At 42.0% G+C, this 18,057-nt stretch overlaps 1 protein-coding gene across 2 annotated transcripts in view; it reads left to right on the top strand.

The window, feature by feature from the left end:
• zfr (zinc finger RNA binding protein) overlaps positions 1–18,057 on the top strand; it is a 45,884-nt gene that overhangs the window by 19,686 nt on the left and 8,141 nt on the right. Inside the window, exons 12-16 of one of the 2 annotated variants that reach the window (XM_028034974.1) lie at positions 1,455–1,620; positions 2,500–2,702; positions 2,915–3,065; positions 15,680–15,821; positions 17,676–17,773. In XM_028034974.1, the coding sequence (XP_027890775.1) occupies positions 1,455–1,620; positions 2,500–2,702; positions 2,915–3,065; positions 15,680–15,821; positions 17,676–17,773 (760 nt within the window). The remainder of the gene's footprint in view (positions 1–1,454; positions 1,621–2,499; positions 2,703–2,914; positions 3,066–15,679; positions 15,822–17,675; positions 17,774–18,057) is intronic. The other variant, XR_003597689.1, reaches the window with a different exon arrangement.

Below are 18,057 nucleotides of genomic sequence, written 5' to 3'. Positions count from 1 at the left end.
CTATGTGTTTATTTATGTTTCTGTGTCAGTTGAGTTAATACTTAGGCCTCCTAAGACCGGCCCTGTTTCGACAATACTGTGACTAAAGTCTGCAATATAGTGATGCGAACATTCGCGAATTAATGAGTTGATTCTTCTGAATGGCTCTTTACTATGAGCAATAGTGAGAGCCAATCTTTGTTTTTGTATTACTCTGCGCACTCTGCAATAGCTATTATTATTCTATTTTATGAACAATATATATTTATTTAATCATCAAATAAGCCTCCAATTAAACACTAGTGGTGGTGGGGTGTGTGTGCGCTTCTCTGTTCTGAACTTTTGTAGAAGCAGTTAATTCTATATACATGTACAATCTTGTGTTTGCATTACTGCTAATATGTTTTCGTTGATGACATTATCATTATATGATTCCTCAATTAATTTACACTTTTCAATTCATACTTATTTGTGTGGGCTTTATTTTCAGATTTTTGCCATTTGTATTTTCTCCCTATATGCCTGCACTTTTACATGATCACTATAGTTTAACTTGGTGGAGTTTGGTCTTTCAATTGGACACTTTTCTTTATTAACCTGTTGTACCTGGGTCATGGAAATTTATACTGAAGGTCATGGAGAAGTCATGGAATTTTTTTTCTAAATACCAGTGGGAACCCTATATATAGCAGGGATGCTCCGATCAGACTTTTTGCTGCCTATTCCGATACCAATCATCCATGAGGCCGATCTTTGCTGATCACTGCCGATTGCCTGGATTGGCTGTTAATGTTTTGCTTTAGGTATAAATGATATTATGTTACCTTGCAAAATTGAATTTTTTGTGTGTGTGTATACATATAGTCTGTTGCTTGCTAGGACAAGCAACAGGCTGTTTAGGTGCATGTCAATCAGAGTACCATAGAATCACAAAAATTAAGTGTTACGTGGTTTTTGGGAAAAAATGGGATTGTTTTATAGCCTAAGTCTCTCTCCTTCTGTAGACGTGTCATAAATCTGGCTCACGTCCTCAAACTTTAATAACTCCCATTCTTAATTATATGACAGAATGCTGTGATTCCCTGTTTTGTCCATCTTCTATATTTGTGGTCTATCGATGCTGGAAGGAAACACGGGTGGTACGCAGGCCAACTCAATACTTCTGTTTGTGGAGATTAAACTTTTTAATGACCTTTGTCCACTTTTTCCAAAGAGAAACATAAACACAGAGTTTGTAATTGGCATGCCTGTGGCAGCCCAGAACAGACTGTATAGGGAAGTCCAATCAGGAAGGCTAAATGTCCTTCCATTTAGCTTCATATCCTGGGTTACACCAGGACACTTGAGGTCTAAGTTGGGCAGATAAAGAATTTTTGTGGGAGATCAGGGATGCTCTTTTATAAAGCCTAATGGTGTTTGTCTGAATGAATGTGAATGCAGTCAAAGGAATACAAACAACATATCGTCATTTACAGGCGATATGAAGAGGACATGTACTGGAGACGTATGGAGGAGGAGCAGCATCACTGGGATGATCGGCGTCGAATGCCTGATGGGGGGTACATACAGGGGCCCCTGGGCCCTCCTGGCCTTCTAGGAGTCCGACCAGGTCTGCCAGGTCTGCAGCCACAGGGTCCCATGGTGGGTCTCCATAAATTATTCTGCTTTGTATTTTACACGCAACCACAATGCAGCATTTGTTTTACTGTCCAGTTGAACCACTGGAGCAAAGTGAAATCACATAAGTGAATTTATTAAAATAAAGCATCTTTCAAATTTAATCTATTTGCTAAATGAACCTCTTAAATCAGGGGTACCCCAAGTCGTGCACGTTTTAGTTCTCTCCCTGGTTTAACGCACCTGGATCAAATGATGGCACGTTAGAAGGCCCAAGAAAAACACTGGCATGCTGAAAAGATTGTTACTACCACCAGGGAGAAAACTAAAATGTGCAGGATGCCGCCGGCCCTCGAGGACCGACTTTGTGCACCCCTGTCTTAAATAGAAGCTCTCTGGCTGAAAGATTGCAAAAAGCGACGCATTATATGGAAAACCCCCCTCATCTCCAGGCAATGCACCAATCAATAGCTGACTCCAAAAACCAGCCCCGTGTGGCCAGCCTGATTGGAATCACAGCTGTCGGGGCTCTAGGGATCGCAGCGTGACTGGGCTGGAGGTGCTAAGCCTGTTCTTAGTTTGAAGCCAGGCTGGGCCCTGCATTTCAAAAGGGGCTAAATTATGTCGTTCTGGCATAGTCAAAGCCTACACTTGTGTGCAATTCAGTGAAGGAATATTTTCGCAGAGTATGAATGTCTTTTGCTGAATGTTGGAGAAATATGTTTCTCCAAAATGGCTGATTCAAGGGTGTACTCACTCACTCCAGGAAAATCCAAAAGCAATTAATTGTTTCAGCCCTACTTTATTGCACTTAAATGGATGAGAATAAACATTTATTTTGTCTAGCTATTTTTTTTGCAATTTAAATAACTGAGTCTACTTTAAAATCTGCATCCCTTTCAGCCGCCCCGTCGTCCAGATTCTTCTGATGACCGCTACATCATGACCAAGCATGCAGCCATTTACCCATCTGAAGATGAGCTCCAGTCCATTCAGAAAATTGTGTCAATTACAGAGCGAGCCCTCAAACTTGTCTCTGACATAATCACAGATCAGGAACACGACAAAGAGGACGATAAAGAGAAGAAGGAACCGGCCAAAGACAGGTTCGGCATTTGTCTTAGACACAAGTGCTCTTTGTCAGCCTGTTAAGACCAGTTCTCTGGTTTGACTCTGTCATTGTCTAAAGTTGGAGATGAGTTTTTACTCCGCACTTTCAGTGTTACTCTTAACAAATGCTAGTGTAACATTTAAGAGCTACTTGTTTGTCTTTTTGTGCACATTTCCATTGAACATGTTTTTTTCCCCAACTCTCCAGAGTGCTAAAGGGTGTGATGAGGGTTGGTGTCCTAGCTAAAGGCCTGCTGCTCCGTGGAGACAAGAATGTCAACCTAGTGCTGCTCTGCTCTGACAAGCCCACAGAAAGCCTGCTGGCCTGCATTGTGGAGCACCTCCCCAAACAGCTAACGGTACTGCTTACATACTGTTTACATGTCTTCCAAATGAGTATGCTGAATCTTACAGAAACAATAAATTTTATTTGTAGGTGCCATTCTCGATACTCAAGGTCAACTTACATAATCAGGGTTTCCGCGCGGTAGCGAAAGGTAGTAAAAGGTAATAAATTAAATGAGCTCAAATTAAGGCCAGTTAAAGGTAGTAAGAATGCAGGCCGGTAACTAAAGGTAGTAAAAGGTAGTAAATTTTTAATCATCCCTTCAAAATATTTTTAATTTTCCATTGATGCTCACTTATTTTTTTAAGTTTGTTTTACTAAAATCTGTATAAAAAATTTTAACTACTGTACTGGCAGGACCTGAGCTGTCACTGATAGACTCCAAGCTGCTGTGCGCATGCGTAGTGTTGGAACCGCCTAACGTGTTGAGACTAGTTAGTCATTTTGCGCTTGGCCATGGGAAAATATACGTTTTCAAAACTTGGGCTCAATGATCCAAGATTCAAAGACTAGAAATGACTGAAAGGCATTTTGTAAAGTCTACCAATCCAAACTGAATATGTATGACCTTTGTTTACCTCGAAAGAGCCCAATGAATTGTAATTTGACTCAACTGTGTCAAATTACACAGTTGAGTAGGTCATTCCATCACCTAAGTAGGTCATTCCATCACCTAGGTCATTCCATCACCTATATCTTCTTACCACAACCTACACCAGATTTTTTTGTGCATCATCAGGGAGCACTAGTGGACAGGTGCAGGAACAGCGTGAGGTGGTGATCAGGTAGTGTTGCTGAAGCTGCTGTTGTTAGACTGTTATATCTCCTACACAAAAACTCACTGAGTAACCAACCTAATTGATTGATCATCAACGGGTGCCCTACAATAACCCATGGTCAAATGATGACATCACTTAAGCCATGCTCACTGAGAACAGGAAGTGTCATGTTTTACTGTGAATGCTCTCTGTGCTGCCTTTTGTAAATTAAGCTGGACCAGCAAGGTTTTGAAAATCACACTAGAACTCCCCCTGGCGGATATTTTGTTACATTGTTTGACGCTAAAAAAGAAAATAGAGATCCAAGATGGTGGAACGTAACACCAAAGAGTTCATAAAATTAAGTTTATTACCTTGATACGTTGTGTTTCAGACAAGATTTGTTTGTAAGTATTGTTTAATTGTGAAAATAACTGTCTCTTTGTTTTGTGTAATGGTGGTGTGAATAATTTGTACGTTTAAGTCATTTATGGAAATGTTTTTCTTTTTTTTTATATATATATATATATTTATTAATTTTTCAGAATATAACATACATAAATCATATATGAGAGTATGAAGCATATATATATACATATACACATATTCGATAAGGAGCCATCCACAGACTTACATTTATCACATTTTGAAGATGTCGAAGGAAATATTCTGTGCAGTTTAATTTTAGAATAGTGAAGTCTATGAAACACCTTGAACTGAATTAACTGGTGTCTTGCATTGATAGAGCACGTCTGAATCCTCCCAAGATCCTCCTCCCAGACCTCACTCCCGATCCGCAAACCCAGCTCCTCCTCCCATGCAGCCCTCAAGGAGTCTGTGGTAAAGTTAATTCGCTCTGCAAAGACATCAACAAAACTCGTGATTAACTTTTTCGATCCTGGAGAGCCCAGCAGAATTTTGCGTAATTTATTTTCTTCCAGGAGAGATATGAAATTCGGAATATTAGTTCGAACATAGTTTCTAACTTGCAAATATCTGAAGAAATCCGTATCCGGAAGAGAAAAATAGCTCTTCAGCAAACGAAGCAAACTTTTTGTTAATGTACAAGTTTTTCAGAGTATTAAGGCCTTTCAATCTCCAATTTTTAAAGGACGTATCCTATAGTGATGGGGGAAAAGCATGGTTACAGTAAACTAGGGCATGAACTGAGGTTTCCGGTAACTTACAGTGCAACTTAATTTGTTTCCATATTTTCAAAGAATTTAAAACGATCAAATTATTTACCCCACTAATTGCGGGAGATATCGGTGCTGCGAAGAGAAGAGCTGGAAGAGAGCTGTCAGTAACACCACTTCTTTCAATAGCCACCCATGGGGGGGAATTTGCAGACAATTCTTGAGCATCACCTTCCTGCCAGTATACCAGGGCTCTTGCATAAGCTGCCCAATAATAATGCTGAAAACAAGGTAATCCCAATCCTCCCATCTCTGTTGGTTTATGTAAGTGAGTTTTTGATATTCTATGGGCTTTAAAGCCCCAAACAAAAGGCAGGATTATTGAGTCTAATGATTTTAAAAAAGCCTTTGTTAAAAAAATAGGCAGACCCTGAAAAAGATATAAAAATTTAGGCAAGGACACCATTTTAATAGCATTTATATGGCCCATCATCGACAGAGGAAATGTTCTCCATTTATCAGTGTCTTTCCGAAGATTCTCCACTTTTTTCAAAAAATTCAATTTGAAAATTTGTTTAGGGTCCTTTGGCAGAATAACCCCAAGATATTTCAGTTTGTCCGTTATTTTAAATAATAGGTTATCTAAGAAGTCGGAACACCTAGTGACATAAATTCACTCTTCTGCCAGTTAATAGTATGACCTGAAATCTCACCGAATGACTGAATAAGGTCTAGGAGAACTGGCACTGACTGCTCAGGATGTGACACGAAGACCACAACTTCATCAGCATACAATGAAATGTGATGGTCAATGTTTCCCAATTGAATCGGTTTGATTAAGGTTTTTTTTGTAATACTAATGGCGAGGGGTTCCATAGTGACCGCGAAAAGCAAGGGGCTAAGGGGGCAACCCTGACGGGTCCCCCTGTGTAGTAGAAAGGGCTCTGACTTGTCCTGGTTTGTAAGGACAGAGGCAGATGGGTGAGCATACATTGTTTTAATCCAAGACACAAATTTATCACCAAACCCACACTCCTCAAGTACAGTCAGGATGTAGGGCCACTCCAATTGGTCAAATGCCTTTTCAGCATCAAGGCAAAGAGCCGCTCCCTTAAACCTACTGTCATATTTATGATACATAATGTTCATTAACCATCTGAAATGTTTTTCTTTTTAAGCTTGCAATAAGAATGGCTAATTTGCAATGTTCATTAGCTAATACTAAGCCTTGTAGATTACAGTTTACGATGGCCAAAGTGAAGGCAGTGGTCAGAGGCCACTCTTCAATAAACAAGTAAAAAGAAAGAAGCTTGATTATTGGAGCGTTGCTGTCTAGCTGTTGAAAAATCAAAGACTCACGGCGAGGACAGCATAATAAAAAAAACATAATTGAAGTGGGCCACAACCACAGGGGGATATTCAGCACATCAGTCATGAGCTTGTGGTCAGGTAAAGCAGATGACATGGAGAGCAAGGATAATGCAAGCAATACAGACACAAGTTCTAAGTCTATACACACTTACATCCAAACTTTCGTCCACAAGTTCCGCAGCATTAAAGGCACAAGCAAAAGCAGAGGCTGCACGTGCACAGCTGGCGTAATCAGAAAAAGAAGTAGCCATAATGAAGCAGAAAAGTGAACTTGTGGATAATTTGCATATTTTGAGTTATCAGAAGACTGTTGCAGCTGCACAAGCAGAAGTTGCAGTTTATGAAAAGGAGGAGGATCTCTCAAAACTTTAACAGGACTATCCATCAGTGGGACCACCTGCCAGCCCAAAACAGCGTACGGCAGAGTATGTTCTAAAACACTCCGACATTAACTTTGAAGGTCTCTCATTGGCAGCAGATCCATTCACCTGTCACAAGGCTGGACTTGAACAGTGCATAAAAACCATGAGAGAAGAAATAGACAATAGCAGCTCACACATTGCAGAAATGCCTAAGCCTAAAGTTTCGCACATAGCACAACACATAAAGACCAAACCCCCCTAAACTATATCCGTTCGACACTCCTCAAACATCAACAGAGACACAGGGTTTACTAAGTACCTTACACAGAGAGAAATGTTAAGTTCAGGACTTTTGCAGTTTGATGACCACCCAGAGAACTACTGGTCGTAGAAAACATCATTTCAAAATGCTATTAAAGATTTGCACGTTACAGCCCAAGAAGAGCTAGATTTAATGGTCAAGTGGCTTAGAGCTGAGTCTGGACAGCAGGCAAAAAGAATCCGCTCAGCCAACCACTTTAGTCCAACTGCAGCACTGGACGTTGTAAGACAACGACTGGAGGAATCTTACGGTTCTCCTAAAGTAGTAGCAAACGCACTGTTAAAGATTGAACATTTTCCCAAACTCAACAACAGAGACAACATAAACTTAAGAGAGCTGGGTGACATTCTGCCTGGAAATTGAGTGTGTAAAAGATGGAGGACACTCATATTTGGACACGGCTCGCAAATCATACTGCAGCAAATAGAGCGGCTGCTCCCTCCGTCTTTTATCAAACGCCTTTTCTTTTTGTTGCACCTTTTATCGCTTAAAATGAGTCCATAAACTATCTCTACTGCTTCTACATCATCATCCTTGTTTGACTATTCTAAATTCACGTATGGTATTTTGGGGTTTTATGGGATTTTCTTCTGGAATCGGGATGTTTGTGAGTGGAATCGGTTCGTGTGTGGTGTGTTGCTCCTGCCGTATGGCTGGACTCACGAACCAACCGAACCTGTTGGACTTTTATCGGCTCTGTAGTCACAGAAGTTTGGAAAATTGGCCGACAATCCTTAAATTGTGTAGCGTGAACCAGACCTAAAACTCACAAGCTCTTTTCCTCTCGTCTCGACCACTACCCCAACACTCTCTGACTCTGGTCGCTATGGTAACGTTTACATGTCCCTTCAAAATAAGATACAGATGCGCCACAAAAACGAACATTTTACTTTTGTGAAAATTTTAACTCACGATAACTAATGGGAGCCCTGAGCTTGTTTCTCTTCAACGAGACGGTCCCATCTGGGAGTGACGAGAGACAATGACACCCGAAGTGTCTTACTCATTTTGCTGCTTGTGGGCTCAGTGTTGGCGTGCAAGACGTAACTGATAGAATCCGGTTAAAGGATTTTCAAAATAAAAGATCCTCCAGACTCAAATAAAACATAAAACGGAAATATTTAATTATTTCTCGCGCAGCCTGGTACCAATTTTTCCACGGACCGGTACCGGTCCGCAGACCAGGGTTTGGGGACCACTGCACTAGTGACAATCCACCAGATACAGCCACTATGCCAATCCCAGCATCCACATTAGCTTCCACAAACTGGTTTAGTGATCCTTCCTTTTTGACACTACATGACATTGAGACATCACACTGTGATAATTTTTCTCTGATTGACCTTGAGATATATGTAGAGATCAGGCCTAATGTGAAAACCTTTACTAAAACATCAGTAACTCAGCTGGAACCATATCATTTTGAAAGATTCTCTCATTGGATGAGATTGTGTTGCACTATTGCATCACTAAAACATGTGGCAACATCATTCAAGAAAAAGGACACAGAAAGTAAAGTCTGGAAGTGTTTGAGTGACAGTAACACTGCAGACGAAGTATCTAAAGCAGCCAAGTTTATCATTCACACAGTACAAAGGGAAACATTCAAAGAGGAGCTTAGGTGCATAAAAACAAATCAACTACTTGGAAAAAAAAAGTTGTCTCCAAAAGTTGAACCCTGTGATTGATGAAGACAGACTTCTCAGGATAGGACGCTTGGCAACCTAACAAAAGAGGAGAAACATCCCGTCATTATTCCAAGGTCTCATCATATATCTGTCCTTCTTATTAGATATCATCATGAGAAAGTAGTGCATCAGAGGCGTCGCATAACAGAAGGAGCACTCAGAGGAGCTGGATTTTAGATTATTGGCAGTAAACGGTTTATTTCTTTATACATCCTAAATGAAGGATGAGACTCTAATGATGAACATTCGGGTTTAATGGGAATAAAGCATTACTTTCACTGTAAGAGCTATCAATGCGAACAGAAAAAAACACAGGCTAAGCCAAAAAATCTTTACTTCTACAACAGTTTGCAATTTCAAAACACATACAACTTAAAATGACAGTAAAATGTTCAAACAACTTTAGCTTGATGAAATAGATGCACAACTTTAGATTTTATAATATGTGTCATTAACATACCCTATGCGTCTATGAAGGGTTGCTTTAATCATCTCCTTTCATTAACATTTAAACCGAAAGTTGTCCCTTCAAACTAAAAGCATCAAACCATAAACCAGAAGTTAACCATAGCTCAAATTAAAGGTAATACACATCAGGAAAGGGATACAAACGAATAAATAAAGCCTTGTGGGCCACCAGACTTATAATACACTGGGGCAAACCCTGATATACAGTATATTAAGTGTTATTAAGATAAGATAAGATAAATCTTTATTGTCATTGTCACAAGAACAATGAAATTTAAAAAGGGCCATCAGTCAGTGCATATGCTTAAAAACAAAAAAATAACTCTCACAATTCACACACAATGTAAGAAATAACAAATAACTCGTAAAAAACAAACAAAAAAAAAAACAACAAACTAATAAATAAGAATAGCCACATTCTCACATACATCATTCATGATGATTAATGGTTGTATTTGATTGCATTTAGTTTTGTTATTGCTATCGGGTAAAAACTGTCTCTGAGACGGTTGGTTCTTGTTCTGACTGCTCTGTATCTTCAGCAGTGTGAACAGAGAATGTCCGGGGTGAGAAGTGTCTTTTGTGATGTGTTGTGCTTTTCTTAGACAGTGGTCGCTGTGCAGGTCCTCCAGTGAGGGGAGAGGGCAGCCAATGATTTTTTGGGTTGTATTCACAACCCTTTGGAGAGCTTTCCTTTGAGTCGTAGTGCTGCTGTTATACCATACACAGATACAGTAAGTCAGTATGCTCTCTATGGAGCACTTGTAGAAGGACACCAGCAGCTTCTCCTTGATGTTGTTCCTCCTGAGAACCCTCAGGAAGTACAGTCTTTGCTGAGCTTTTTTTATCAGCTCGAAGGTGTTCATGTTCCATGTGAGGCCCTGCTCAATGTGGACCCCCAGGAAACGGAAATCAGCTACCCTCTCCACACATTTTCCCCCAATGGTTAGTGGTGTAATGTCCGTTTTTTTCCTCCTGTAATCTATTATGAGTTCTTTTGTCTTTGAGTTGTTGAGGAGCAGATTGTTCTCCCTGCACCACACTAACAGCCGCTCCACCTCACCCCTGTAGGCGGACTCGTCGCCTCCTGAGATGAGCCCCACCACTGTGGTGTCATCAGCAAACTTGATGATGGTGTTGCTGTGGTGGGCAGAGGTGCAGTCGTATGTGTACAGACAATAGAATAGAATAGAAGTACTTTATTCATCCCAGCAGGGAAATTACTTCACAGTTACAGCATAGAGACAAGACACAATAACAACTACCACTGAGTAGTAGATGTAGATAAAATAAAAATAAAATATAAAATGCTATAAATTGTAAAAATATGAATGCTGTTAATATAAAAGCAACTTAAGAGCAGTCCTTGCAAAGATTAAAAAAAAATGCAGATATGTATATGTAAATATATGTACAGCAAGTGTGCCACAGTGCAGTTGTGCAAAATCGGACTGATTAGTGCAGAACAATGATTTAGCTTTTATTGTACAGTGAGATGGCATGTGGCAGGAAGGATTTCCTGTATCTGTCCCTACCACAGCGGAGCTGGAGCAGCCTATGTGAGAAGGAGCTCCGCTGTCTGTCCACTATGTGGTGGAGAGGGTGCTGTTTATTGTCCATAATAGATAGAACTTTCTTCAGTGTCCTCCTCTCCACCACAGTTTCCAGGGACTCCAGCCTTAGTCCCAGTACAGAACCAGCTTTCCTGATGATTTTGTCTAGTCTATTAGAGTCGCTGGCTCTGATGCTGCTTCCCCAACACACAGCAGCAAAAAAGATGGCACCGGCAACAACACTGTGATAAAAGGTCTCCAACATCTTGCTGCACACTTTGAAGGATCTCAGCTTCCTTAAAAAATAGAGTCTGCTCATCCCCTTCCTGCACACAGCGTCAGTGTTAGATGCCCAGTCCAGTCTGTTGCCGATTACAACTCCCAGGTATTTGTAATCCTCCACCTCCTCCACCACTTCCCCTTTGATCTTTAGTGGCCGTGAAGGTATCTTCTTCTTTCTGAAGTCAATCACCATCTCTCTGGTCTTACTAATGTTGAGCCTCAGGTGATTCTGGTCAGACCACTCCACAAAGCTGTCCACCAGTGTCCTGTACTTCCCCTACCCTTCATCTCCTATACACCCGACAACCGCTGAGTCGTCAGAAAACTTCTGTAGGTGACATGACTCAGAGTTGTACTGGAAATCAGTGGTGTACAGGGTGAAGAGGAAGGGAGAAAGCACAGTTCCCTGTGGAGCTCCTACGTCACTGACCACCACATCAGACAGGACACTGCCCAGACGGACAAACTGTGGCCTGCCTGTCAAGTAGTCAGTCACCCAGGAGATCACTGAGTCGTTGACACCCATCCTGAGCAGGGGCTCAGCACACTGCCCTGTGGAGAGCCAGTAGGCTCTGGGCAGTGGGCTGAGGGCAGTGGATGTATGTTTTCCCACCCTAACTCTCTGCTGTCGGTTGGTCAGGAAGCTCAGAATCCACATGCAGGTGGAGTGAGGGAGGCCCAGGTCCCCCAATTTGTCCACCAGTCTGTGAGGGAGGATGGTATTAAAAGCAGAGCTGTAGTCTACAAAGAGCATCCACACATAGCTCCCCTGCTGCTCCAGATGTGACAGACCAGCATGGAGGGCTGTGATCACAGCGTCCTCTGTGGATCTGTTGGCTCTGTAGGCGAACTGGTGGGGGTCAAAGCCAGGAGGGAGAAGTGCTGTGATGTGACCCCGGACCAGTTTTTCAAAACACTTCGTCACCACAGGGGTTAGTGCCACTGGCCGATAGTCGTTGAGGCAAGAGATGTGAGGTTTCTTGGGTATGGGGACTATGTTGGAAGATTTCAGGCAGGATGGGACTGTAGACAGGGCTAGGGACTGGTTGAAAATCTTGGTGAAGACTCCAGCCAGCTGATCGGCGCAGTCTTTCAGGACACGTCCAGGGACGCCATCAGGTCCAGCAGCCTTCCTTGGGTTGACAGCCCGCAGTGTGCGCCTCACCTCGTGCTCCTCTGCAACGAGGAGTGTGGTGTTGTGGGTCGCTTGGTGTAGTGTGGCTGCCTCTGTTGGCTTCACCTCAAAGCGGGCAAAGAAGAGGTTCAGCTCCTCTGCCAGCGTGGCGTCGCCTTCCGCAGCTGCGAAGTTGGTCCTGTAGTTGGTGAGATGCTGGATTCCCTGCCACAACTGCCTGCTGTTATTGCTGTCAAGATAGCCCTCTATCCTCCTCCTGTAGGCAGACTTAGCCATTATGTATAAATACATCTTCCACTTATAAGGCATCAACTCGTGCTAGATGCAGGTTGGTAAAAATTAAATATGATGTATATATTTTTAACATTTCTTGCTTGTGAATTCAAAACAAAGTAACGATGGAAAAAAAATCAACTCAAAAGCTGTTCATTATATTTTGTCAGTTGAGAACAATAATTTATATGCAAAAATTCTCATTAAGGGAGCAAAGGTTTTCATTTTGTGGATAGTCATGCTTCACCGGTAACAGAAATGTGAAAATGCATTATAAGATGGTAACCCATTATTTATTTAGATAAGCGTTTCATAATTTAAAATGTTAGCCCATTATTTCAAGCATTTCCTAGGTAGATTTGGGAAATGGCTAAGTTTTATTTTATTGAATAATCATGAATACATACTTTTCTGCATGCTCATAATTGACAGAATGGGTTACAATTGGTAGACTGCTACTTAGAGAAGAATGTACAGTAAAAAAGAAAAAAAAACAGCAGTGTTTGCCACAATATTCTAGTAAGGGTTAGAGCGTCTTGATTTGCAGTTTTTAACCCCTTTACCTTCAACCCCTAAATCACCAAAAACACCTGGAAAGGTATACCCAAATTAAATCAGCTGCTGTTCTTGAACAATTTGGAGTACATGCAAAAGCTTGGTCTCTATATGAAGATTACAAGCTAAATTTTCTATTTTTGCAGTCAAAAATACTTTAACTGTAAGTAGTTTGTAGCTATTGCAATATAAAAGAAATCTAAAAATTTTGCTTCACCCAGATTTTTCATTTTTATTTCTTGTAAATGCACATTGAGTGTTGAATGTATGGACTGGAAAATACAATAAATCTGTAGAATAAAGTATTCTGCTCATGGATTTCAAGACTGATGAAAGTAGCACAAAAAAGAAATGTCATTTTTGACATGTTTATTTTTGAGGATGTACAGGTGTTGTCCAAGTGTGCCATTTGGAGTCTCCATTTGGAGTCTCCAGATGTCACACTTGGACAACATCTGATATACAAACTTCAAGTGACTGTAACTCCTCAGTGCTTCAACATACAGTCATCAACGAGGCTCTAATGAATGATAATGACCAGAGGAATCCTCTGGTAGACACAACATTACTGATAGTGGAAATTATAATTATATAAATAATATAGCATATCTGGGGGGGCAGGGAAGGTCAGCGTACAGTCAGACCTCCTCCCCCTTCTTGCAATACACTGTCTGCCCTCGCACCCCCACAACTCCCCCCACTTCCAGCACTCAACGGTACGGAACGGTGAAGAAATTCATCCGGTTTTGACACGTTCTGACAACATGTCTCTCCGTGGCTCTCTGTTGGTGAGAAAAAGTCCTATAAACACAGTCAGGCTCTGCGCATGATGGCGCAGAGCCTGACTTTGACGCAGCAAAGGTGCACACATTACGCGTGTTTATGCATGCAGCTGGTGGATTCATGTCAAAACAAACCCCAAAATGCTTTGTATTCTTAAGACAGGACACGTGTTGGCTACACATCAGTGGCTTTAGATTTAGTCTCCAAGTTGACCAGTCAGAAATATTCCTGAAAGAATACAGACATGTCAAAATGAGCTCAAGTCGCTCTCTGGGTATTATTGGCTTGGAAAAAGCCATTTCATAACATTATTGGTCGAATGCAGTGTCAATCAAAACGGGGGTATTAATGGTTTTAATTAATACTATTTGCACCATTTGAACTTCAGGGTCTTTGCAAACATTGCCTGAAGTAGATGTAAACCCTGGCTCCTATGATCACAAACTGGCTGCTTAGTTGTTGTGTGTTCACAGACCCAAAGTTAGATGGACAGTTACCTGTCCCACCGATCAAGCTGAGAATAGAACCCCAGCACCACATACAGTCATAACCACTGGTTACCACAAACACAGTGAAACTAAATATGAATATGATATGCTATAATATGGCGCAAAACCAGCTGGCTGGAAGGTAAAATTGATTTTTTTTGTCCATTTAGTGTCTGTTTATCCATCCATCTTCTTCCGCTTATCCGAGGTCGGGTCGCGGGGGTAGCAGCTTCAGAAGGGAGGCCCAGACTTCCCTCTCCCCGGCCACTTCTTCCAGCTCTTCCGGGGGAATCCCGAGGCGTTCCCAGGCCAGCCGAGAGACATAGTCTCTCCAGCGTGTCCTGGGTCTTCCCCGGGGCCTCCTCCCGGTGGGACGTGCCCGGAACACCTCACCAGGGAGGCGTCCAGGAGGCATCCTGACCAGATGCCCAAGCCACCTCAACTGGCTCCTCTCGATGTGAAGGAGCAGCGGCTCTACTCTGAGTCCCTCCCGGATGACTGAGCTTCTCACCCTATCTCTAAGGGAGAGCCCAGCCACCCTACGGAGAAAACCCATTTCGGCCGCTTGTATCCGCGATCTCGTTCTTTCGGTCATGACCCAAAGCTCATGACCATAGATGAGGGTGGGAACGTAGATCGACCGGTAAATCGAGAGCTTCGCTTTTTGGCTCAGCTCTCTCTTCACCACGACGGACCGGTACAGCGCCCGCTTGACAGCAGACGCTGCGCCAATCCGCCTATGGGTGGGGGGACGGGTTCTGACTGTCGTTTGTGCTTACGGGCCGAACGACAGTTCAGATTACCCACCCTTTTTGGAGTCCTTAGAGGGGGTACTGGAGAGTGCTCCTCCTGGGGACTCCCTTGTTCTGCTGGGGGACTTCAACGCTCACGTGGGCAACGACAGTGAGACCTGGAGGGGCGTGGTTGGGAGGAACGGCCTGCCCGACCTGAACTCGAGCGGTGTTCTGTTGCTGGACTTCTGTGCTCGCCATGGACTGTCCATAACGGACACCATGTTCAAGCATAAGGGTGTCCATATGTGCACTTGGCACCAGGACACCCTAGGCCGCAGTTCGATGATCGACTTTGTCATCGTTTCATCGGATCTGCGGCCGTATGTCTTGGACACTCGGGTGAAGAGAGGTGCGGAGCTGTCCACTGACCACTACCTGGTGGTGAGTTGGCTCCGGTGGTGGGGGCGAAAGCCGGTCAGACCTGGCAGGCCCAAACGTGTTGTGAGGGTCTGCTGGGAACGTCTGGCGGAATCCCCTGTGAGACGGAGCTTTAACTCCCATCTCCGGCAAAACTTCGAACACGTCCCGGGGGAGGTGGGGGACATGGAGTCTGAGTGGACCGTGTTCCGTGCCTCCATTGTCGAGGCGGCCGATCGGAGCTGTGGCTGCAAGGTTGTCGGTACCTGTTTATATCTACACTTTTCTCTTTGTCCCTGCAGCTAGTATCACCAGACAAATATGAGGTCAAGGGATCGATGGAGGAAGCGGCTATCATCCTAACATCTTGCATTGAGCCGAAGATGCAAGTGACAATCACTTTAACTTCACCGGTCATCAGAGAGGAGCCAGGCCGGGAAGGAGGTTGGGAAACGCATCACAGCCTTCCCATTGCACTTTTTTCTTGTCTTTCTGTTCTCTCTATGCAAACAGTTTCAGTATGTTGGTTGATATTCCCAAAGAGCATTGTTCTGCTGGCACTACTCAAAGATTCACATGTTGGATCAATTTCCATCTTTCTATAGATTTTTTTTTCATTTGGATTGTGAGAGCTCTTTCTTCTCTGGGGTTTGCAGAATTGCTTGTTTTCCCTCTTTGTTCTTTAAACAGATATGTTTTTTCAATGATATGCATGACCTCTATTACTGGTCTGAAGCTAAGAGCCTCTGAGAGATCCATAACTTGGTTAGTTTACCTGTAATCCCATTGTGGTTTTATGGGTCACATTAGATTGTTTTTCAAATGAAATAGAGGAAAGTGCCAGCAGTGTTGCTCTTCCATCTTCTGCTCTGTGATTCCTACCTCTCAAATGCTTTCTTTTATCCTTGGAACAAAGCATGATCAGTGTTTGCCTTGTTTTGAGTCTAGTTATTCCAAGGTGAGATTCTATTTTGTTTCCTGTGTTTCAGGGGATTGTTTCCATGTGTATTGTTGGCTATACTCAATGGAAGACATGATTACATCTTTTCCCTATATTTTGTTTGAGATCAGTTTAAGAGAATCATTTCTTGACAAATAAGTAGACAAGCTGAATTTGTTTAAATGCTTCAGTGAAACCGGAATTGTGTAAGAGCAGAGGAAATTGATGTAATTTTCCCACAGGAAACAAATCTTCTTTTTGTGTGCTGGTGAATGGTTCACCATGCTTACGTCCCCTGTTCTGAAGTGCTCCCCTGAGTTGACCTCTTTTATTAAAAACACTCAAATTTGAGATTGATTCCTCTCTAAGACAACTCTTTGCCATTTTAGTTTCAACTGGCAATAAAAGATGAGGATAAATGATCTTAACACTGATAATTCAATTCAAATAGAGAAAATGATCAAGCCAAGGAGTGGAAAATTGATTGTTTTTCATTATTCTTAGGGGAGTATTGTATAAAGTTCAGGAAAGAAGGTTTCTGTAGAGGAATCTATGGTTGCATCGGAGCACAAGCTTTAATGACCGCTCAGATCTTATTCCATCCTACTGATGTTAGGTATGCATGCAGTGATATCTAACCCCTTTGTTTTTGGCTAATCGTCATTTGTTCTTCTTTGGCAACCATTGCTTCCTCCTTTTTTAAAATTTGTAGTTATACACAGTTTTGCATAATATTGAATTACCCTTCATACACACACCACACCCACCCTCAGAGGATTGTGTCCCAGTAGTGAATCCCATATGGCCCAACAGTCTCGGAAGGATTTTTGACCAAGGTTTTCTCACATCCCAAAAACTTTGCCACACCTGCTATTCCCATGCCACTTTTTATCAGGTCATTTCTTCTTAGCACTTTCTTGCTGTTAAATTTTTTAGTTCATATGACTGATTGGTAGACATTCAAACCTTACTGTGAATAAATACTATCCACAGAAAAAAAGTTTTATTGAAGTTTCAGATTTTTACCTGATAAAATGGTTTTGGCCTTAATAGTTCTTATTCAAAACTCTCAAGTTTTTTACTAAACACATAAGTGAGTCTGTTGAATCCGTAAATTCATACCCATTTGAAAATTAGTCTAAGTACACAGCCAGCTGCCATCAGCTTTTTTCCTCAGCAGGGTCATTTTTTGTCAGACTGTATTTATTTTGTTAATTACTAAGTGCAGAATAAGTATAAAGTTTTGTTAGAAAGAAACATTGGTATGTGTGGCAATGTGTTTGTTCTATGCCAGCCTCGCTGACCTGGTCAAACACCCATTCCTCATGATCGTTTTGACACTTGAAATCCATTTTTAGATGTAACCTCGGGTATGGTGAAAGACCCAGCGGACGTCTTGGACAGGCAAAAATGCCTTGACGCTCTGGCTGCTCTGCGCCACGCTAAGTGGTTCCAGGTTCGGAACATCATTTTACTTTCTCATTGTAGCCTTATGAGATGTATTTTTTAAATTGAGTTTTAAAACCTTTTTTTTTTTTTTTTAATAAACAGGACAGTTCATATTTGAACCAAGAAAAAAAATGTATATTCAAGGATGCCACTCTGATAATCTGATTTATGTCCTTTGTATATATTATAAATCTCAGCCTATCTGAATCCTTCATATAAATAAACTCATTGAATTGGCATCCTTGTATTATTTTCAGCATTTTTCGACTACTACATGAAATTCCATAAGGC

The sequence above is a fragment of the Xiphophorus couchianus genome, chromosome 12 (assembly GCF_001444195.1).
Source record: "Xiphophorus couchianus chromosome 12, X_couchianus-1.0, whole genome shotgun sequence".
NCBI lineage: Eukaryota > Metazoa > Chordata > Actinopteri > Cyprinodontiformes > Poeciliidae > Xiphophorus > Xiphophorus couchianus.
The sequence above is the reverse complement of the archived record's forward strand: the minus strand, read 5'-3'. Positions and strand labels throughout refer to the sequence as shown.